The sequence below is a fragment of the Elephas maximus genome, chromosome 26 (assembly GCF_024166365.1).
Source record: "Elephas maximus indicus isolate mEleMax1 chromosome 26, mEleMax1 primary haplotype, whole genome shotgun sequence".
NCBI lineage: Eukaryota > Metazoa > Chordata > Mammalia > Proboscidea > Elephantidae > Elephas > Elephas maximus.
In genome coordinates, this window is record NC_064844.1 from 26057613 (window position 1) to 26081657 (window position 24045).

The 24045-nt window shown below is 36.1% G+C and overlaps 1 protein-coding gene across 1 annotated transcript in view; it reads right to left on the reverse strand.

The window, feature by feature from the left end:
* Positions 1–24045, reverse strand: part of RMDN2 (regulator of microtubule dynamics 2) — a 117722-nt gene that overhangs the window by 57168 nt on the left and 36509 nt on the right. Inside the window, exons 3-5 of the mRNA XM_049870451.1 lie at positions 7630–7804; positions 5530–5632; positions 1545–1605 (exon numbers count right to left, since the gene is read on the reverse strand). Coding sequence (XP_049726408.1) covers positions 1545–1605; positions 5530–5632; positions 7630–7804 — 339 coding nt within the window. The remainder of the gene's footprint in view (positions 1–1544; positions 1606–5529; positions 5633–7629; positions 7805–24045) is intronic.

A 24045-nucleotide genomic window follows, 5' to 3' on the forward strand; every position in this document is an offset into this window, starting at 1 on the left:
GGTTTAAAGTCAGGAAAGGTGTGTGTCAGGGATGTATTCTTTCACCATACCTATTTAATCTGTATGCTGTGCAAATAATACGAGAAGCTGGACTATATGAAGAAGAATGGGGCATCAGGATTGGAGGAAGACTCAGTAACAACCTGCAATATGCAGATGGCACAACCTTGCTTGCTGAAAGTGAAGAGGACTTGAAGCACTTACTAGTGAAGATCACAGACCACAGCCTTCAGTATGGATTGCACCTCAACATAAAGAAAACAAAAATCCTCACAATTGGACCAATGAGCAACATCATGATAAATGGAGAAAAGACTGAAGTTGTCAAGGATTTCATTTTATTTGGATCCACAATCAAAAGCCACAGAAGCAGCAGTCAAGAAATGAAAAGACGCATTGCATTGGGTAAATCTGCTGCAAAGGACCTCTTTAAAGTGTTGAAAAGCAAAGATGTCGCCTTGAAGACTAAGGTGTGCCTGATCGAAGCCATGGTATTTTCAATCACATCACATGCATGGGAATGCTGGACGATGAATAACGAAGACCGAAGAAGAGTTGACGCCTTTGAATTGTGGTGTTGGTGAAGAATATTGAATATACCATGGACTGCCAAAAGAACGAACAAATCTGTCTTAGAAAAAGTGCAGCCAGAATGCTCCTTAGAGGCAAGGATGGTGAGACTGCATCTTACACACTTTGGACATGCTGTCAGGAGGGATCAGTCCCTGGAGAAGGACATCATGCTTGGCAGAGTATAGGGTCAGTGCAAAAGAGGAAAATACAAAAAACATAACAACTAGAATTAATAAACATGTTTAACAATGCCACAGGTTTAAAAAAATCAATATAATACAGCAAAATCAATTATATTTTTTATATGTTACAATGACCACTCCTAAAATGAAATTAAGAATGCAATTCCATTCACAATAGTATCAAAAAGAACAAAAATACTTACGAATAAATTTAACAAAAGAAGTTCAAGATTTGTACATTGAAAGCTCCAAAACACTGCTCTAAGATATTAAAGATCTAAATAATATGGAGAGACATTTATATTTAGTAATGTACATATTATTAGATATGAAATTATAATATATGAAAATATAATTTATGAAATTATATTAAAATAATTTGGAAATTCTTTACAACTAAATATTATCTATTTAAACATACTATTTTTTATATATAGAACATTTTAAGGTATTTTATTCTTCACAGCATTCTTTCTACATCATTTTAGTTGTCTTCAAGCAAAATGCTATGTTAAACCATTCTTAACTGAAATTTATGTTCGAAACCATTTGACTTGGTATATTCACTTGAGAAATCTTCAATGAAAATTTACCTTAAATAAATTTAAAATATGCATAATGAAAAATACATGAGAACAAACAGAAAAAGAATAGTACTGTGCTATCTACTAAATATATTCTTAAATGTGACTCACGGGTAAACTGAGTCAATAATATTAAAAAATCTATTGTAATTTGTAAAGTGGCATATTAGAATTTTAAAATACTGCCTGAATCATGTATGCTTACCACAGATGACAATATCCATTCGTGGGTGCTACCGTAATAGCTCTTTCACCCAAGGTTTTTCCTGAAAAATAAATGTGCTTATACTTAGTACCTTTCTGTGAGTTGGTAGGAACAAATTGTTCAGTTCAGTTGGTAATTCTCAAACTATGGTCCCAGGACAGAAGAAAGGGTGTCACTTAGAAACTTGTTAGAAGAGCAAATTTTCAGCTACTTGGGAGACCTCCTTGATCGGAAATACTCAAAGTCGGGTCCAGCAATCCGTTTTTTAGTGAGCCTCTATGATTCTACTGCACGTTCAAGTTTGAGACCTACTGGACTAAGTGATTTAGCCAAGGGCCAGGCAAGTCCTTCAACCATTATTTAAAATCATAATAGAGATTCTGTCATCACTTCAACAAACATTGCTGAGGGCCTACTAATTGCCCCATCGTGTGAGCTTCTAGGAATAAAAAATCAAATTAAGACACAATCTTTGACCTCCAAGAGCTCATAGTCCAATAGGCAGCAGCTACATAAACAAATTATATGCAAAAAATAAGCGAGGTATAAACAGAGCACAGCAGAGCACCCTGGAGTAAGAAAAGGCTTCCCAGAGAAGCTCTCTCATTAATCATGATAATGAACAGGCTCAGTGACATAAATGATTGCCCCAAATCATTTTATTTAGTTTTAGAATACCTTTTAATAATTCAATAATTAGGGAGAGGTTTGTCTAATGGGTAGAAAAATCAAAATGCTCGCAACAAAACAGAACTGCATTCTGAAAATCTTTCTCCAAAGCGTTCGTTTTGTTTTACTCCTTCATCCTTTTTTTCCCTGCTCCAATTTTGACCAAAATACCCAATGACCTGCAAAATGCTCTTCTAAATAAGTGGTTGAGATAATCTTTATAAATAAGGATGTTTTAATTCTAAAACTACTGTCCTGTTTATTTGTTAAGGTGATACCCTATAGCTCCATTCATTAAGAGAATGCCCTTGCAGAAATCTACATAAACTGGAAAAAAAATAAAAAGTGAAGCATTTTAATAATAACTGATGTTCCACTGTGGACATATTAAAGGAGTTAGAAATTTTCAAATGAACGATAAACATAAATACTCTTTAACGTACAAACATTAAAAATTCAACCACCATTTCGGCTGTATTGCCAAATGAGCAACAGCTTTTAGCTGACTACCACAAGCCTATGAAGAGGAAATTCTATCGGTACACATATAAATAAAATATAGAAATATAAAAGGAAGCTAGGTAGAATAAAGACGGGTACACCTACTTATACAACTGTAGCTTAAAGAGAAAGCTGCTTCTCTTACAGGATACTATTTTGTAACCTATCTGAGGCATTCATATCAATCACTTAATTATGAAAATTATAGTTATGTTCCTTTTAAGATATAAGATTCATATTTCACTTGGAATGCAAGTTTTGACCAGTTGTGGTGCTTCAGAAGACATACTGCATAGTGTATCCCACTTTGAGTTTTATGAAAGAATTCTGTACTCTCCAGTGATTAAGTATTCCCTTAGCCTAACAGTGTCCGTCATATGACAAAGAGGGATAACATTGGCACTTCTTCTCCCCATACTGAATTTCAGTATCCTTCAATGGCTTGTCCACATCCTTTGCCTTGTTCTCAGCTCCAACGGACTCTGTCGTTACTTTGCCACATGCTTAGTACTAATTTTACACTGTATGATAGTTGGTTGTCTCCATATTGATCTCTTCCTTGAGTGTGTAGGGTCATCTTACTCATATTTAAATCACTCACCTCTCCTTCCTCTCCCTCCCTTGTCCCCTCATTTAAACATTGACCCTGGACAGAGTAATTCTGAATAAATATTTCTTAAATGGAGAGAATCTTTAAAAATATATTTCAATATCTGAATGAACACTTACACGTCTGAGGCTTTACTGCTTTTTCTTTGGCACCATAAATCTTTCTTTTTTTCAGATACACTCTATTCCAATCCTAAGCTCCATCCTTGCCCCCAAACTTCCTCCAGCTTTTCTTTTCCATTTTCGCCATCTCATGCATTAACTCAATTAAACTCCTACTCCATTTAAATATAAAGATCCAAAGTGATTTTCCCTGCGTGAAACGGTTACTTCTGAAGGCAGACTTCCCTACATCGACCTCGCTCTGCCATCATATCCTCCTTCCCATTATGTACTCTCTTAATACCAGGCATTTCCTTTAAGGATACTCTTTTTGTTTCTTTATACCTAAGATTATTTGAATAATACTACCTCAAAAGCCACAAAGTTATCATATTCCTACCTCCTGACACAATGCTCAGGTTTCTCAAGCAAGTGCTTAAGAAAAAAATGTGTTTAATAATGAAGAACACTGGAATAGTTTACATAGACAGGCTTTGCTTTTCTCAGTAGATTTGAAAATAAATTAGTTTGTTTTCTTTGGTTAACTTTTTATTTACTCTGCAGTTAATCTCTTCTCTGGAATTCCATTTTGTATACAGCCTGAGAGATTGATTGCTACAGAAAAACTGTCCCCTCCCCAAGCCAATGATGAATCTGTAAAACAAGAAGGTCAGCGGAATTACCTCATCCTCCTTCCCAGGGGAGAAAAATTAAAGTGCAGAGGCCAATTGGCAAGGAAACCTACTTGTGGAGTTTGTAATACATGTGAAGTTTGGCAATACTTTCTTCTTGGGAATAAAAAGAGGGAACTAGACTAAGAGGAGATATGTAGTATCATTTTCCTTCTTGCTGTTTCTTCTTCCTCATGCTATCTTAGAGAAGGAAAACCTGGAAAAGAGATGACTTTGAAATAAAAAAAAAGAATTAATGAGGTTTTGATGTCAAACTACTACTCTCAATCTCAGAGAGATGGCAGTTAAGGGGGTTTTATAAGAAAAAGTTTTGATATCCAGGTAAGAGTTAAGGTGAGATTTAAAAAAAAAAAAAAAATGATTCAACATTCTGGCTTTTTTTTTTTTTTTAATTTAAGAATTTCAAACAGACAAAAAGTATAGAGGACAGTATGAAGAACCAACATGTACCCATCACTCAGCTTAAACAAGTATTAACTCTAAGCTAACCTTGTTTTGTCTTGTTTGTCAAGATAAATTCTGAAAAAAACACAGGAACTAAAGTTACAATGGGATTTCTTTGACGTACCTAGAGGTTACTTCTTTGTGGCGCCTACAGTAATGTAATATGTTACCGGAAGGAGGGCGTGTTATTTTAACTGTGACCAAGGACTACTGCTGAAGACAGCTGTCCTCTCTGCCTATTATTGTTTCTCAAACACTATCACTTGAAGTCTTGTGTCTGATTTTATAACTCTTAAAACTGAAATTTAAGTTTTTTCATTTGCTTATTCTAACATGCAAAGAGCCCTGGTGGCGCAATGGTTAAATGCTCTGGTTGCTAACCTGAAAGTCCGGGGTTCAAACCCACTGTTGGCTCTGCAGGAGAATGACCTGGCAATAAATATCACAGCCTAGAAAACTCTGGGGTCTTTGGAAACCCTGGTGACATAGTGGTTAAGAGCTACGGCAGCTAACCAAAAGGCTGGCAGTTCTAATCCACGAGGCGCTCCTTGGAAATCATGTGGGGCAGTTCTCCTCTGTCCTGTAGGGTCGCTATGAGTTGAAATAGACTCCATGACAATGGCTTTGGTGTTTTTGGTTTAGAAAACTCTATGGGGCAGTTCTACTGTTCTACTGTCATACGGGGTCGCTAAGAGTTGGAATTGACTTGACACCTGACAACATTCTAACGCATTCATTTTTCTTAAGAAACCATACTTTAGTTCCAAAAATGTTTTTTTCTGTCCTGAGGTTGTGTGTGTGTGCATATATATATATATATATATATATACATATTTTTTTTTTGGTACCAGGATATATTAAAATAGATTAAACATATTGGTTTTAAGAAAATTTAATTCAAATTCATTAGTGGTCTATTGCAGATTACAATTGCCACTTGAGGACATTAATCTTTAAAAGATACTTACCAATATTAGCATAATGCTTCTTTTCTTGTGTATTTGTAGATAACTCATACATGTCCCCATAAGCACGAGCTAACCGCCAAATAAACTCTACTTCATCTTTAAACTGAAAAGACAGAATTGCACATTAGGTTAACTCATTAGCTTGACCACAGTGTAAATATTTTCTAGTGCAACTTTTAAAAATCAGACAGGTAAACTGGTATTTATAGATGGCTGAATCTATGTACAGTATAAAACCAAAAAACCAAACCCACTGCCGTCGAGTTGATTCTAACTCATAGCGACCCTACAGAACACCGTAGAAATGCCCCATACAGTTTCCAAGCAGCAGCTGGTGGATTTAACTGCCAAGCTTTTGGTTAGCAACCACATCTCTTAACCACTGTACCACCAGAGCCCCATGTACAGTATACCAAACCAAACCCATTGCCGCCAAGTTGATTCTGACTCATACTGATTCTGACTTATAGTGACCCTACAGAACAGAGTAGAACTGCCCCATAGGGTTTCCAGTGAGTGGCTGGTGGACTTGAACTGCCCACCTTTTGCTTAGCAGCTGAAGCTCTTAACCACTGCACCACCAGGGCTCTACGTACAGTATCAAAAAAAAAAGAAAAAAAAACACCAAACCCCTTGCCGTTGAGTGGATTCCGACTCATAGCATCTCTATAGGACAGAGTAGAATTGTCCCACAGAGTTTCCAAGAAGTGCCTGGTGGATTGGAACTGCAGACCTTTTGGTTAGCAGCCATAGCTCTTAATCACTATACCACCGGGGTTTAAGCATGTATCAATATATAACATATTAAATTCAAATATTCATGGTTTAGAAATGTGACCTAATACAGTATTATACTTGGATCTTGAAATTAATATTATCCAAGATACTATCTCTACCTGTGTAGACGAGAGAATTGATAGGGGCCACAATGCACAAAATCCCCATTATACATACCATTGTCCTCTCTGGGCTGTAGCAGCCTCTTCTTGTTTTCCTTCCTAAGTTATCTACTGCCACTACGATACCTCAATGAACATTTCAAACAATATCTGTAAGCTGGATCACGTATGCTCAAAGGAGTAGCCACATTTTTTAATTTAGAATGCCAATATAACCCTGTTTTTAAAATAACTTTCAAATAATATGTTTAGAATTGCTAAATACTCAGAAAAAGGTTAGACTTAGCTTGCACATGGGAAAGAAAGACATTTATTTCTCCTTGTTGTTGTTAACTGCTGTTGAGTTGATTCCAAATCATACTGACCCTATGCACAACAGAACAAAACATTGCCTGGTCCTGCACCATCTTCACAATTGTTGTTATGCTTGGGCCCACTGTTGCAGCCACTGTGTCAGTCCATCTGGTTGAGGGTCTTCCCCTTTTTTGCTAATGCTATACGTCATACTTTACCAAGCATGATGTCCTTCTCCAGGGACTAATCCCTCCTGATAACATGTCCAAAGTATGTGAGATATAGTCTTGCCATCCTTGCTTCTAAGGAACATCCTGGTTGTACTTCTTCCAAGATGGATTAGGTCGTTCTTTTGGCAGTCCACGGTATATTCAATAGTCTTTGCCAACACCAAAATTTCTCCTTGGGATGCTGCAAATACTTTTTTTTTTTTTCTCTTTTTGATGGTGGTGGTAGGAAAGAATAGCTTTTCCAGTTCAGGCCCAACATTAAACATTGAAAAATGACTAGTGGTAGAAATAGCTTTACACATTGATAGCTGTGGTGTTGACAAATAAAAAATAGAAAAATTAAAATATAGTTTTTCTCCCTCCAGGGAAGCGGTATTATGTGCCTTGGCATAATGGCCCATACCTTATTTGTTATAAAATATTTATTGAATATATAAAATTAGTAGAAAATCAAATAAATCTGTATAATCATAGCTCTAGTTCTCATTTTTATGACTTTAGAGCTTAATAAACTTTTACATTTACTTTTTAAAAATTTTAATCATTTTATAGAAAAATTATACATCAATCATTTAACTTGGTAAACCATGAAATAATTGTATGGTCATAATATGAACAGGATATTAAATTAAATTAAAAATTAAAACTATATGAACATGTTATTACATATTTCTTACCTTCTCCTTATGGTCACAAAGTAGTTCGAAACTCTCCATCTTGCCAGACTCATTCACACGTAAATGATCTGCCTTCTGAAGAAGGGTTTCTAAGTTTAATTCCTCTACGTGTGTGTTAAATGCCTTAGGGACTGGAAAACTCTGTTCTTCTGTGTCAGTATTAGCTGTAATATACCTAAAATTGTAGAAATAATCATCAACTCCTTTGAAATTTAAGCAATAATAGCCAGAGTGATCCTTTTAAAAATGCAAGTCAAATCATGCCACTCATGATGGAAACTCTGCAATGATGGGTCCTTTCGCTCAGAGAAAAAGCCCAAGTTCAAACAACAGCACACAAGGCCCTATCTGAATTGTCCCCCAACCCTACTATCTCTATGATCTCATTTCCTAGGATTCTTCCCTGCACTTATTCAACTCCACTCTGGCTCCTAGCCATTCCTTAAATATTCCAAACACACTTCTACCTCAGGACTGTTGCACTGGGTGTCCCCTCTGTTGGAATGCTCTTCCCTCAGAATGCCAAATTAACCATGCCCTTACCTGCTTCAAGCCTCTGTTCTAATGTCATCTTCTCAGTGTGACCCATCCAGACCATGCTATTTAATGCTGCAACCTCCCCACTCTGCCCCACCCACACAACCTTCATCTCCAATCTCCCTTATCATGTTTTTCTTTTCTTTTCCATAGCAAGTATCATTTTCTAACATACTATATAACTTACTAATCTATTACATGTGATGTTTTTTGCCTGTATCCCTCAACTAGAAAGCATGTTCCTTGATGGTAGAGTTGTTTGCTTTATTAACTGGTGTATCAAGTGCCTAGAGCAGTAAGCTCCTGGCATATAGTGGGTATTCAATGAAGGTTGTTGAATGTATGATACAGAGCTGTAGAAACTTAGCAGTCTCTCTCTTTACGTGTGTGTATATATACACACATATATACACACACATACGTGTGTGTATATGTATATATGAACCCGTTGTTGTTGAGGTGACTCCAACTCATACACATATATGCATATATATGTATATATGTGTATATATACGCATATATATATCTATATGGCGCCCTGGTGGTGCGTGGTTAAGAGCTCAGCTGCTAATCAAAAGGTTGGAAGTTCAAATCTACCAGCCACTCCTTGAAAACCCTATGGGGAAGTTCTGCTCTGTCCTATAGGGTCACTATGAGTTGGAATTGACTCGACGGCAATGGGTTTAGTTTGGGTTTTATATATACATATAGTGTAAAATGATGTTCCAGAAACACTGGTGGCGTAGTGGTTAAGTGCTATGGCTGCTAACCAAAGGGTCGGCAGTTCGAATCCACCAGGTGCTCCTTGGAAACTCTATGGGGCAGTTCTACTCTGTCCTATAGGGTCGTTATGAGTCAGAATTGACTTGACGGCACTGGGTTTTCTGGGGAAGATGATGTTCCAACTTCTTAGTTTTTAAAAATTAATGCTACTTTGAAATTTCTGATGGCATACAATGCAAATGATTCATTTTTATTCAACGCATGCCTTGTTCTAAAAAGATCTGAAGAAGGTGTATAAAGATGTATAACATAGAAAACATTACATTCTATTATGTATTGAGAAAAAAAGATAAAAGGAAATGTGAATGAAGTAAATTAAAAAAAAAATACACAACTTTAGATATCTATACACTTGCTAGAAGGGACACAAATGTGGCTCTATTATCTTCTAACTGCCAAGCAATTAGTCACATAACTCCCAGCCCTCATTAAATAAAACCAAAGAAAGTTCTCAAGAGAAGTGCAATTATTTCCAGTACTATGACCCAAATTAATTTCTTTCAAAGTCCTTATAAAGATGACATTATGTGAAATGATGATCAAATTCTTCAGCAAAATTCTCTATTAATGAAAACTCCATTCTTTTAGTTGTTCAAACCAAAAATCTTAGAATCACCACTGACTTTTCTTTTTATCTTCTAAGCAACACACAGTGTTAATGAATCCTGTTGGTTTCACCTTCAAAAGATATTCTAAATCTTGCCAATTCTCTCCATCTCTACCACTACTACCCTAGTCTAAGTCATCATCATCATCATCTCATCTGCATTACTGCAATGACCTCCTATCATATCTCCTTGCTTTTGTCTTTAACACTTATACTATTTTCAACACAGCAGCCAGAATGACCTTTTAAAAACTTGAATGAGATCATGTCACTCCTTTGCTTAAGTCCTCCAATGGATGACCAAATCAGAGTGAAAACCTAACTCCTCACAGTGGGTTACAAGGCCCTACATGATCTAGTTCTACACTTCTGACCTCATCTCCTACCACTCTCCAACCAACACAGAGTACTCGAGGCACTTTGGCTTCCTTGATATTCCTTGAACATTCTTGCCTTCGGGCCTTTATATTTATTGTTCACTCTGTCTGGTAAGCTGTTTCTCAAATGTCCATAAAGTTTACTTCCTTGCCTATTTCACATTCTTGTTCGATGCACCTCACTGTAGGAAAGGATATACTTTTCTACTACAAATTATGAGAGTCACAGGAGAGTTTAGCAAGTTAGCTAGATATAAGATTATTATACAAAAGTCATTTTCATTTCTATATATCAGAAGAAAAAAAACTAAACTAAAAAGCATAATTAAAGTGAGCATTCCATTTGCAATGATCTCAGGGAACACTGAACACCTAAGGAATAAACCTAATAAAAAGATATGAGAAAATTCTATGAAGAAAATGAAAAGTTGCGTTAAAAGACGTTTAAAAATAACCCAAATACTTGGAAAATAGCTCATGTTCATGGCTAGAAAGATTAAAAAAAAATCATAATACGTGAATTCTTTCCAGATTAATATACAGGTTTAATGCAATTTCAAATTAAAAATCTAACGGGAATTCTCATGGATTTTAACAAGATGATTCTAAATGTTATATGGAAGAATAAAGAGCCTAGAATGCACAAGGCACTCTTGAAAGAAAGCAAGGAGAGAAGGTTTACCCCACTAGACATGAGGATAAAGTTATAATAATTAAAGACAATGTGGTATTGCCCGGGTATAAATGTGTGACTGGCAGAATAGACCAGAGCCCAGAAACAGACCCCCACATATGTGAATATGTGGTGCACAACAAAAGGTGGCATGTTAAATCAGTGAGAAATTAAAGAGCTAAGCTGGAAAAAAATTGGTTATCTCTATGGAAAAATATAAAATTGAATCTCTATAATCATAATTAAAAAAAACTCTAGATGATAAGGACTTAAACATTAAAAAATATTTTTAACTCTCAGTAAAAAATTCTAGGTTACTATCTTTCAGTCCTTGGAGTAGGGAAAGTTTTCTTAACCAAGACATAAAAACATTCACTGTAAAATAAATTATTAATCAATTCGACTATATTAAAATGAAAAATTGCTGTTAATCAAAAGACACCTCCAAAAATACAGAAAGGCAAATTAAAAACCAGGAATAAATATCTTGGAATACATACCCTGGCAGAGATTAACATTAAGAATATATAAATATTTACTATAATTCATTAAGAAAAGCATAGGAAACTCAATAAAAATATGCTCAAAATATATAAACAGGCATCTCCCAAATGAGAAAATACATTTAGCCAATAAACATATGAAAGGATGCTCAACATTCACAAGTAATTCAGGAAACACAAATAAAGACCACAAAGAGCACTGTGTTACATGTATTTCATTTGCAAAATTTAAAACATTTAATGATACCAAATGTTGGAGAGGATGTCAACCCGCAGGATCTGATGTGAATGTAAACTGGTGAAACGAGTTGGGCAAGTATTTTGGCATTATCTCCTAATACTGAATGTTCACATACCATCTAGGACCCAGTCTTTTGCTTATGTACAAAAGGAGACGTGTGTAAGAACAGACACAGCAGTACTTTCACAATAGCAGACATCAGGAAACAACCTAAATGCCCATCAAGAGACAGCAGTGAATCTTACACAATAATCATAATGAGTGAACTACAGTGACATGCAAAATGTGGATGATTTTTAACAAATTTATGTTATTGTAAACGGAAAAATAAAAACAAACCCATTGCCATTGAGTCGATTACAATTCATGGTGACCCCATGTGTAACAGAGTAGAATTGCTCCATGGGGTTTTCTTGTCTGTAATCTTTACAAAAGCAGATTACAAGGCCTTTGTTCCGTGATACTGCTGGGTGGGTTTGAACTGCCAAACTTTAGATTAGTAGTTGAGTGCAAACCATCTGTACCACCTAGGGACCTAGTGGAAAAATAAGCTCCTAAAATTATGTAAAGTGTGATCCCTTTCTAAAATAAACAACTAAAATTAAATATTAATTTTTAGGAATATACATAATAAAACTATATAAAAAAGAAAGCAAGGAATGAACAATATAGATTAGATTATCATTCAGGATGATAGTTACCCTCAGGTCAAGGGAGGCAGCGGGAGTCAAATGATTTGATGGGGATTACTATCTAGGTCCTATCTTTGGTAGTTTTTGCTGATGATTATTACATTATTTATAATGACTAAATAAATGAACAAAAATAGGACATGCAGGACCAATGATCAGAGTTTGTCATGTGCTAAAGATAGTTTTTAATCCAATTCTATGCACCTGAGATATAAGAGGAAAATAATAACCAAGAGAAAGTGACTAGATTAATATCAGACACAGTAGTCTTTAAGGCAAAAAGCATTAAACCTAAAGAAGGACAAAAAACAACACGAAAAGATTCAATCCATGAGGCAGACAGGGCAATCTTAGACTTGTACTCAACTGAAAACAGGAGCCTCAGATATATTAAAAAAAAAAAAACACAAAATGACATAAATACAAAGAGAAACTAACGAAACCATTATCATAATGGAAGATTTTTAACATAACATTCTAAGTAGTTGATAGATTGTTGTTACCTGTTGTTAGTTGGCTCTGACTCATGGTAACCAATATATAACAGAAGGAAATGTTGCCTGGACCTGTGCCACCATCATGGTTACTGTTTGAGCCCATTGTTGTGGCTTTTGTGTCAATCTACCTCATTGAGGGTTCTCTTGTTTGGCTGACCCTCCAATTTACTAGCCGTGATGTCCTTTTTTAGTGATTGGTCTTTCCTGATAATGTTTCCAAAATAAGTGAGCTGAAATCTCACCAACCTTGCTTCTTAGAGAAACAGATGATTTAAACACCAAAATTAACAAGCTCAAATCCAACCTACAATATACAATCAGACTTTGACTACCTGGAGAATACCATTTTTCTGTAGCACACATGTAACATTCGTAAAAACTGCCACATATACAAGGCTACCAAAACAAACAAACAAACAAACAAACATTTTTTATCATACAGACCATGTTCTCTGATCACAATGAAACTAATTTAGAAATCACCACTAAAAAGTAAAAAAACAAAACAATATTTTAAAAAATACACTTCCAACTATATATCTACCAAAATGAAAAACATATAAATATCAAGTGTTGGTGAGGATGTGGAGCAAATGGAACCCTCATACATGACTCATGGGAGGGTAAACTGGAGCAACCACTTTGGAAACGTTTGGCAGTGTATCTCCCAGCTGATATATGCATGCTCTACGGTCCAACAATTTCACTCCTAAGTATATACCCTCCAAAATGTGTATATATATTTTCTCAATCATAATAGTTCAAAACTAGAAGCTGTTGAAATGCCTATATTTATTCAATGGAAGAATATTTAGCAATGCAAATGAGCAACCTACGACTACACACAACAAAATTGATGCCTATCACAACATAATGTTAATTGAAAGAAGCTAGGCACAAAAGAGTACATACTGTATAATTCCATTTATAGAAAATAGAAAAATAAATGGAACCAGTCTATGTATTTAGAAATCAATATGGGCTATCCTATTGGGTCCAGGAGGCAGAGAGCAATGGGAAGGGGGCATATTGGGAATATCTGAGATGCTGGTAATATTCTGTTTCTAAATCTGGATGCTGGTTTCAAAGTTGTATTTAGTTTATGAAAATTCATTGATATGTATAATTATGGCTTGTATACTTTTCTGCATGTGTATTTCAAAAAGTATAAAAAAGTTTTCTGAAATACATACCTACATAATCAGGTAAGAGAACCTACATAATAAGGTAAGAGAATGTAAAAGAATTAACAAACAATATTAGCAATGAACCAAAGAGTCATTATTAGTACAGATAGAGCACAGATTTTGCTAATACATTTGGAAACTTAGATGAAACAGACAATCACCTAGAAAAACATAACTGCTCAAGAAGAAACCAATCAATTAGGCAAGAAAATGAAATAAAAGGCACTCAGACTACAAAGAAAGAAGTAAAACTATCTCTATCTGCAGATGACATGATCTATATAAAAAACTCCCAGGAATCAAAACACACACACAAAACTATTAGAATAAACAAGTTCAGTGTAGTTTTAGGATATAAGATAAATATACAACAATCAGTTGTATTTTTATACACCAGCAATGAACAATCTGAAAATGCAAAGAAGAAAACAATTTTATTTACAACATTAAAATATCAGGGAATACATTTAACAAAAGAGGTGTAAGACTTGTACACTGAAAACTGTAAAATATTATTGAAAGAAATTAAAGAAGAGTTAAATAAATCAAAAGATATCCCATGTTCATGAGTTGGAAGACTTGGCATTGTGAAGATGGCAATACTCCCAAATTTGATCTACAGATTTAATGCAATCACTATTAGAATTCTATCCGGTAGTTTTTCTTCAGAAAATGACAAGCTGATCCCCAAAAATTCATGTGGAAATGCAAGAGACCCAGAATAGCCAAAATAATCTTTTAAAAGAAAAACAAAGTTGGCAAACTGACACTTCCTGGCTTCAACATTTACTACAAAGCTACAGTAATCAAGACAGTGTGGCACTGCCATAAGGATGGATATATAGATCAATGGAATAGAATTAAGAGTTTAGAAATAAACCCTTACATTTGATCAATTGGTTTTTGACAAGAGTGCCAATACAATTCAATGAAGGAACAAATACTCTTTTAATAAATAGTGCTAGGAACAGTGAATATCTACATGCAAAAGACAAAAGGTAGATCTTTACCTCACACCATACACAAAAGATTATCTCAAAATTGAACAAAACCAGAGAGTTTACTCAAGCCTCCAGGACTAGTGAAAAGTGGAGCTGAATTGGCAAAAGGTAAGTAGATGTGTCTGACCTACTACAAGGATCAAAAACACCCATTTAGGAAAAACCTGTCTCCCATTTACCTGCCCCCTCACCACTCAGTACCAGCTTCTGGGCCAGCTTCAGGAATTTCCCTTTCCCCTGGGCAAGAAGTAGGACCCATCACGTGTCCTGAACCATTCTCCTGGCCTTGGAGAGGGAACAAATTAACAAACAGGAAAAAATAATCTGCTAGCTCCCCTAAGCTGGGAACTTAGGGCAGGCACAGTTCCTTTGCCTTTCACCCCTGCACAGATCTGTCTGTGTGGGCCCATCTCAACAGTGTAGGCCCTCATTAGCACAGTACAACAGGATATATACCTGAAGCCTAACTTCAGCTGTATCAGCTATATGGTGGAGTGGCAGCTTCATGACATTTGACACCACTCTGCCTACTAAGCAGGGTCCTCATCTACCCACATCAGGGGCCTGAGGACTGGTAGCTCCACCAACTTTACTGAGCCACCTGCGACAGAGGTCCAAGAATAAGTGGTGCCTCCCAGCCCTTACAACCAACAGCATGGGGTGCCTATAGTCTGGATGCAAACCCACCCACCTTCATATTCTAGGGAACAGGGACACACTTTCCTTCCAGACACTCAGAGGCAGCTGTCAGCCCCCTACCTTGCTCAGCGTGTGATCTCCTACTGCATCAAGAAACCTGTACCTACACCAATCACCCCTGCACATCTACAACTGTAGGTGAAAGCATGTACCACACACTCGGTGACTGACTACCTGGACGCCTGATCTGAATCCATACAAGAAAAGTAAATGGATTCTGGGCTCATATACCCAGTAACAAATCTAACCATGTGGTGACAGGATGTTAGAGCTTCAAAGGTGCCAATAATCAAACTAGCTCACACGAGCAGCCTATTTGGGCATTTCAAAACAAAAAAAAAAACAAGAAGCTAGGACACAGTAAGCAAACATAAAGTAAATAAATATAATAACTTATTGACAGCTTGGAGACAATAGTCAAGAGGCAGACTGTGATGGCATCAGCAAGCTCCCAAAACAAGAATCAAGACATCTTCCAGAGAAAGAGAACTTCCTGGAATTACTGGGGGTAGAATACAAAAGATTAATATACAGAACTCTTAAAGAGATCAGGAAAAGCAAGAACAAGCCAAAGAACACACAGACAAAGCAATAGAGAAACTTAAGAATATTATAGAACAGCATAACAACAAATTTAACAGGCTGTAAGAATTCACAGAGAGACAGCAAACAGAAATCCAGAAGATCAACAATAAAATTTCATAACTAGACAACTCAATATAAAGTCATAGGAGCAGAAATGAGGCAACAGAAGTCAGAATTAGTGAGACTGATGATAAAGCACTTGACACCAACTCATCTGAGGAAAAACCAGGTAAAAAGAATTAAAAAAAAAAAAAAGAGAGAAGATACCCTAAGAATTATGTAAGACTCTATCAAGAGGAATAACCGACGAGTGATTGGAGTACCATAATGGTATGTGGGGGGGGGGGGGTAACAGAAAACACAGAGAGAATTGTTGAAGATTTGTTGGCAGAAAACTTCCCTGATATTGTCAAAGATGAGAAGATATCTATCCAAGAAGCTCATTGAACCCCACACAAAGTAGACCCCCAAAATCACCAAGAAACATTATAATTAAACTTGTCAAAAACAAAGATAAAGAGATAATTTTAAGAGTGACTGGGGTAAATAAAAAGTCATCTACAGAGGACAGTCGATAAGACTAAACTCAGACTACTCAGCAGAAACCATGCAGGCAAGAAGGCAATGGGATGACATATATAAAGTCTTAAAAGAAAAAAAAATGCCAGCCAGGAATTATACATCCAGCAAAACCGTCCCTAAAATGTGATGGTGAAATTAGGGCATTTCTAGATAAACAGAAGTTTAGAGAATTTGTAAAAACTAACCCAAAATTACAAGAAATACCAAAGAGAGTCCTCAGGTTAGAAAATCAATAACATCAGATAACTCCCCAAGACTAGAACACAGGACAGAGCAACCAGATATCAACCCTGATAGGGAAGTCACAAAGGTAAATCAAAGCTAAAGCACTGAAAATAAAGAAACTGAGATGTCAATATGTAAAAGATGACAACATTAAAACAAAAAAGAGGGACCAAAAAATGTAGTCATAGATCGTTCATACGGAGAAGTCAAATTTGATATCAGGAAATAAAAGACGGTTTGAACTTAGAAAAACAGGGGTAAATATTAAGGTAGCCACAAAGGAAACTAACAATCCTACGCATCCATGAAAAAAACAAAGACTCAGCAATTACAAAATCAACAATGAAAAAAAGGAAAAAAAATACATAAAGAAAAATGACACAGCACAGAAAATTAAGTGGAACAAAGAAACTGTCAACAATACACACACACACACACACACACACACAGACATCAAAATGACAGCACTAAACTCATAAAAAAAAATTACCTATCAATAATTACATCGAATGCAAACAGACTAAATGTACCAATAAACAGAGTGGCAGAATGGATTAAAAAAAACATGATCCGTCTACATGCTGCCTACAAGAGGCACACCTTAGACTTAAAGACATAAACAAACTAAAACTCAAAGGATGGGAAAAAATATATCAAGCATACAACAGTCAAGAATGAGCAGGAGTGGCAATATTAATCTCTGACAAAACAGACTTTAAAGCAATATCCACCGCAAAGCATAAAGAAGGACACTATATAATAATTAAAGGATCAATACACCAGGAGTACATCACCATAATAAATATTTACAAACACAATGACCGGGCTCCAAAATACATAACACAAACTCTAACAGCATTGAAAAGAGAAAGACAACTCCACAATAGTAGTAGAAGACTTCAACATACCACTTTTGGTGAACGACAGAACATCTAAAAAGAAGCTCAACAAAGACACGGAAGATCTAAATGTCACAATCAACCAACCTGACTTCATAGACATATACAGAATGCTCTACCCAACAGCAGCCAAGTATACTTTCTTTTCCAACACATATGGAACATTCTCCAGAACAGACCACATATCAGGCTATATATAAGGCAAGCCTTTACAGAATCCAAAGCTCTGAAATACTACAAAGCATCTTTTCTGACCATAAAGCCATAAAAGTAGAAATCAGTAACAGAAAAAGCAAGGGAAAAAAAATCAAACACATGGAAACTGAACAACACCTTGCTAAAAAACTACTGGGTTATAGCAGAAGTTAAGGACTGAATAAAGAAATTCATAGAATCAAATGAGAATGAAAACACATCCTACCAGACCCTTTGGGACACAGCAAAAGCAGTGCTCAGAGGTCAATTTATAGCAATAAATGCACATATCCAAAAAGAAGACAGGGCCAAAATCAAAACATTAACCCTACAACTTGAGTAAATGGAAAGACAGCAGCAAAAGAAGTCCTCAGGTGCCAGAAGAATGCAAATAATAACAATTAGAGCAGAATTAAATGAAGTAGAGAATAGAAAAACAATTGAAAGAGTTAACAAGACCAAAAGCTGATTCTTTGAAACGATTAACAAAATCAATAAACTATTGGCCAAACTGACAAAGGAAAAACAGGAAAGAAAGCAAATAACCCAAATAAGAAACGCCCTTGGTGATATCACAACAGACCCAACTGAAATTAAAAGAATCATAACAGAATACTATGAAAAATTGTACTCTTAACAAATTTGAAAACCTAGAGGAAATGCACAAATTTCTAGAAACACACTACCTACCTAAACTAACACAAACAGAGGTAGAACAACTAAATAAACCTATAACAAAAGAAATTGAAAAGGTAATTAAAAAGCTCCCAACAACAACAAAAAAAAGCCCTGGCCCTGACAGCTTCACTGGAGAAGACTCTCTTAACCCAGAACTAAAACCATTCCCGAAGCCAACTCTTCAGACAAAGAACAGACTGGACTGTAAGATACAAAATGATACTCGTGAAGGGTGTGCTTCTCAGTTGAAGTAGATACACGAGACTAAAAGGACAGCTCCTGTCCAGAGGGGAGATGAGAAGGCAGAAAGGGATAGGAGCAAGTTGAACGGACACAGGAAATCGGGGTGGAAAGGAGGACTGTACAGTCACATTACAGGCATAGCAACTAGGGTCACATAACAATGTGTGTATAAATTTTTGTATGAGAAACCAACTTAAGCTATAAACTTTCACCTAAAGTACAATTATAAAAAAAAAAGTTGTTTGTTTTATATGTACATTTGTGTGTCTCTCTATCATCTATCTATGTATCTATCTATCTTTATCTATCTATCTATCATCTATCTAATCTACCTACCTACCCACCTACCACCTACCTACCTACCTACCTAATCTTTTACCACAATAAAAAAAAGTTAAAAAAAAAAAGAATTAAAAAAGAGGGAACAATCCTCAGCTCATTTTTAAGAAGCTAGTTAACAACCAAACAAGGATAGTGTCAGAAAAGAAAATTATAGCCCAATTTCACACATGAACATAGCTGTAAAAAACCTACATAAAGTAGCCAAGGCATTACAACAAACATGAAAGAATGTATCATAACCAAAAATGTTTTATTCCAGGAATCTCAAACACGATTTAACACTAGAAAATTTCTCTAGGACAACAGATAAAATGAGAAACACTATATGATCACTTCAGTGGTTGTTAAAAAAAAAAAAAAATCAAGAAATTATAACACCATTTCAGGAGAAAAGAAATACCAAATCTTTAAACAAGAAATGGAAAGGCTTTTCCTGATCTAATAAAGGTTACCTACCAAAAATCACAATATATTTACACTTAATGATGAAACATTAGAAGCATTTTCCTTAAAATCAAGAATAGACAAGGATGTCCAATATTACTGTATCTATTCAACACTGTATGAGAGGTCCTGTTAGCACAGTAATCAAAGAAAAACAAATAAAAATTATAAAAACTGGGAAAGAAGAAAAAGAATTGTCAATATTTGAAGATTAGTCAATAGAATAGAAAACCTGAAAGAATTTACAGGTAAGTAGTTAAAACTAAGATTTATGATCAATTTTTGATAATCAATTGTGTTCTTATACACTAGAACACAAGTTAAAAAGTGTAATTTTATGAAACATTGTTCATAATATCAGGAAAATATAAGGTACTTAGGAAAAAAGTCCATAAAAGTTTTTTATGTCCCTTCCAGGGTAACTACAAAATATCATCTGAGGACATTAAAAAGCACACAAATAAAAGGAGAAAGATTTTGTATTCTTGGACTGGAAAACTTTATATTAAAACAATTTCATACCCCAAATTAATCCATGATTTTAATGCCATTCTAACCAAAGCCCCAAAAGTATTTCCCCACAGAACTTGGCCAAAAAACCACACCCAGAATCGAGCTGATTCTGACTCATAGCAACCCTACAGGCCAGAACGGCCCCATCGGGTTTTCAAGGCTGTACATCCTTATGGCAGCAGAATGCCACATCGTTTTTCCATGGAGCAGCTGGTGGATTTGAATTTCCCACCTTTCGGTTAGCAGCTGAGGCTTTAACTCTGCACCACCAGGGCTCCCCATAGAACTTACCAGAAAACCCACTGCTGTCCAGTCAATCCCTACTCATAGCAACCCTACAGGACAGAGTAGAACTGCCATGTAGGGTTTCCAAGGAGCAGATGGTGGATTCAAACTGTTGACCTTTTGGTTAGCAGCCGTAGCTCTTAACCACTGCACCACCAGGGCTCCGCCAAAACACCATTGCCATCCAGTCAACTCTGACTCCTGGCGAACCCACGTGTGTCAGAGGAGAACTATGGTTTTCAGTGGCTGATTTTTCAGGAGCAGATAGCTAGGCCTTTCTTCCCAAGCAACACTGGATGGATTCAAACCATCAACTTTTCAGTTAGTAGTGGAGCACAAACCGTTTCTGCCACCCAGTGGGCCAACTGGCCAACGAAACAAAAGAGAACATTCAGGCTAGTCTCTTTTTCACATTAAAAAAATGCCCATCTGTGGGAAAGCTGTTTTTCCTACTTTGGACAGGGGTCTTTTATTTATAACTGGGCATTTCTCAGAAAATTATAAGAGAAATCTTTGAAAACAAATCGAAAAAAATAAGGCATATCTAAACATGCCTGGGAGAACTCAGCCCCATCTATAACTTTGGGTTAGAGCTGAGTTTTGTGCTAGGGCAAAGGAAAAGTCATTTCATATATTATCGGATGTCAAACCTTCAATATTCCAACACTCTTTTAGCAGGCCTGAAGAAGCTCACCTTACAATGCCAAATGTACTTTGAAACTTTTGTCTCTTCATGTACTTTTAATGATATCCCTTCATTTCTGCACATTCGACTATTTGCATCAATAGCAACCATGGCATCTCTGAAGGCAGGCGTGGTTGCTTTATTTAAATAAAAAATGACATTATTTACTACACGAATGTTGTTGTTTTGTGCCCTCGAGTCGATTCTGATTCATAGCAACCCTAGAGGACAGAGCAGAACTGTTCCATAGAGTTTCCTAGGCTGTAATCTTTAGGGGAGCAGATCACAAGTTCTGTTCTCTGGCAGAGCAGCTGGTGGGTGCAAACGGATGAACTTTCTTTCAGTTAACAGCTGAGCACTTAACTGCTGCACCACAATGAAGTAGTGTATTTACAGAAGTATAGTGGTAGTGAGCTGCATCCAAACAGGCAAAAAGATTCCTGGCTACAGTACTGTGGCCCTTCTGACTTCAGACACCCTGATTCAGTTTCTTTCCTTGACTTTATCGTATCTCATCCTTGTTTGTTTTTTAAAAGGTACATGCTAAGAGGAAGAGAAAAATCCAAAAATAAAAACAACATCTTATCTCAATGACACAGTTTTGGGGAGCAACTAATGAAATGATGACAAATTACTGAAAATAATGTAAATTGCTTTTCTTCTACAAAATCTTATTTTATCCTAACTTACTGTTTTTAATTGCCAATATTCATTTTCTACCCATTTGTTATTTTGATAAATATATTTATAATTTTGTTTAATGTGATGGAAAAATTCTGAAACATATTCACTTTAAAAAATAAAAATTTTAGAGTCTAGTATATAGGCTTTTTATTTTATGATTTCAGAGTTCTCTGAATTCTCAGATTTGTGCGTATACAAACGTGAACACAGAAATCTGTATTAAAATTACTCAGTTAAAGAATCTGGTTTTTATCTGTTCTATATTTTTTTTTATATAGTTTCACTTTATTTACGTGTTTATTTTTACTTATAATTTTATCCTTGTATTACCAAAAACATCTCTCAGTCGGCTATCTGGCATAAGAAACACCATGGCTAGCGGGGCTGATGTAAATAAAAAATGGGAAAAATGATTAATAGAGCTCTATACATTATGTGGAGCCCTGGTGGCGCAGTGGTTAAGAGCTATGGCTGCTAACCAAAAGGCTGGTGGCTTGAATCCATCAGATGTTTCTTGGAAACTCTCAGTCCTATAGGGTCACTATGAGTCAGAATCGGCTCGACGGCAATGGGCTTGTTTTTTTTTTTTCCTTTGGTTTTATACATTATGTACAGTAGCCCTGGTGGTGCAATGGTTAAAGCGTTCCACTGCTAATTAAAGGTCGGCAGTTTGAACCCATCTGCCGCTCCTCAGGGGAAATATGTGGCAGTCTTCTTCTGAAAAGATTTACAGCCTTGGAAATCCTATGAGGCAGTTCTACTTTGTCCTACAGGGTCACTATGAGTCAGAATGGACTCGACACCAGTGGGTTTGGTTATACATTATGTAGGAATACTATTTCTAATGATTACAGTAGGATAAAATAAGGCCCTAGACTCCCAAAGAATGGAGTGCATATAGAAGACGGTACATCAAAGCTTGATACTAGGTTCAGACCATAGAAGTGTTACAATAGTCACTCAAAAACTGGGGACCAGCCGGTCTCAAAACAGTAAAAAACCTGAAACAGAGGAAAAAATCTTTGACTTCCATATTCCAATACTGTTAACAAACTATCTTTCAAAAAAAAAAAAAAATACAACAATTAAAACTAGATTCAAAGTGCAACGTAAGGATCTTTTTCAGAAAATGCAGCGAAGCTTATTAAGGGGAGGGGCTTCTATGAGAACTGAGCAGGGATTTCTGTGGACTACCAACAGTGGCTGGTAGAAAAACTTCTGATTTTTTTTTCTGAGAGAGTAAGTCTGAGGAGACCTTGTGTTAGGAATTTCAACAGCTGAAGATTTGTCTTCATCTTCGGGTGAGTCAACAACTTTTCCATCTTGAAAGAAGCATGAAGTAATACTTTGACACGGGGTAAACCAGGAGCTGTTTTTACAACCTGAAGAAAATCCATCAACCAAAGCTGCAGAATAGTTTGGATTATGACTTTGAGAACCAGGATAGAGGGAATCTGTTGGATCTTTACTTAATTGGTTACTTTGCTGAATATCAGTGGCAACGTTATTTTGTGACCAGGAAGAAGAAACACCAATTGGATGAGGAATGAAGGCTGCTGTGTTTTGATAATAAGTGGCTTTATCAATGCTTTTAGGGGCTGACGTATCTGCTGTTTCAATACTCATAAAATGTTTACTGGTATATTCAGGAGCAGACAATCTTGCATGTTTTTGAGTATCAGCAGTACTTGGGTCTTTAGAAAATAGTCCAATTTCATTTAGAGCCAAAAATTTCTGACAAGTTGGTTGAGAATCAAAAAAAGTAGCATTCTGGTAACAGGAAATTACACTTAGTCTAGGGGCAGAGAAAAATCTTCTGGATCTAGAGCCAAAAAGGTTTGTGGAAGAGTTTAAATCGTTGAGGCTTAATTTTTCTTGAGAATCAAAGTTAGCTCTACTTTGGTTTTTAGAAAGGGAAGCACTGTTTTTAAGTTTAGACAATAAAGAATGTCTTTTTCCAGATAAAGATATGACAGCAGATACATTTAGTTCAGTAGGTAAACTATGACTTCTTTTAGATGAACTGACTCTGTGTGTTACAGGAGGATGAGATGTTAAACGACCAGGAGGTATATCTGGTTGAGTAACAGAAGAGGCTCGAAGGTACTGGAATTCTGCAGTAACTTGTTCTTCAGGACAATATGGTTGGAAACACTGGTCCTTGTTGCAGCAGCTGGAGTGAGAAAAGTGTGAAGTGAGGAAAAAAAATAGGAAGCAGAGATGGAGACCCGCCAAGCCTCCTGAAAAATATCCACCTTA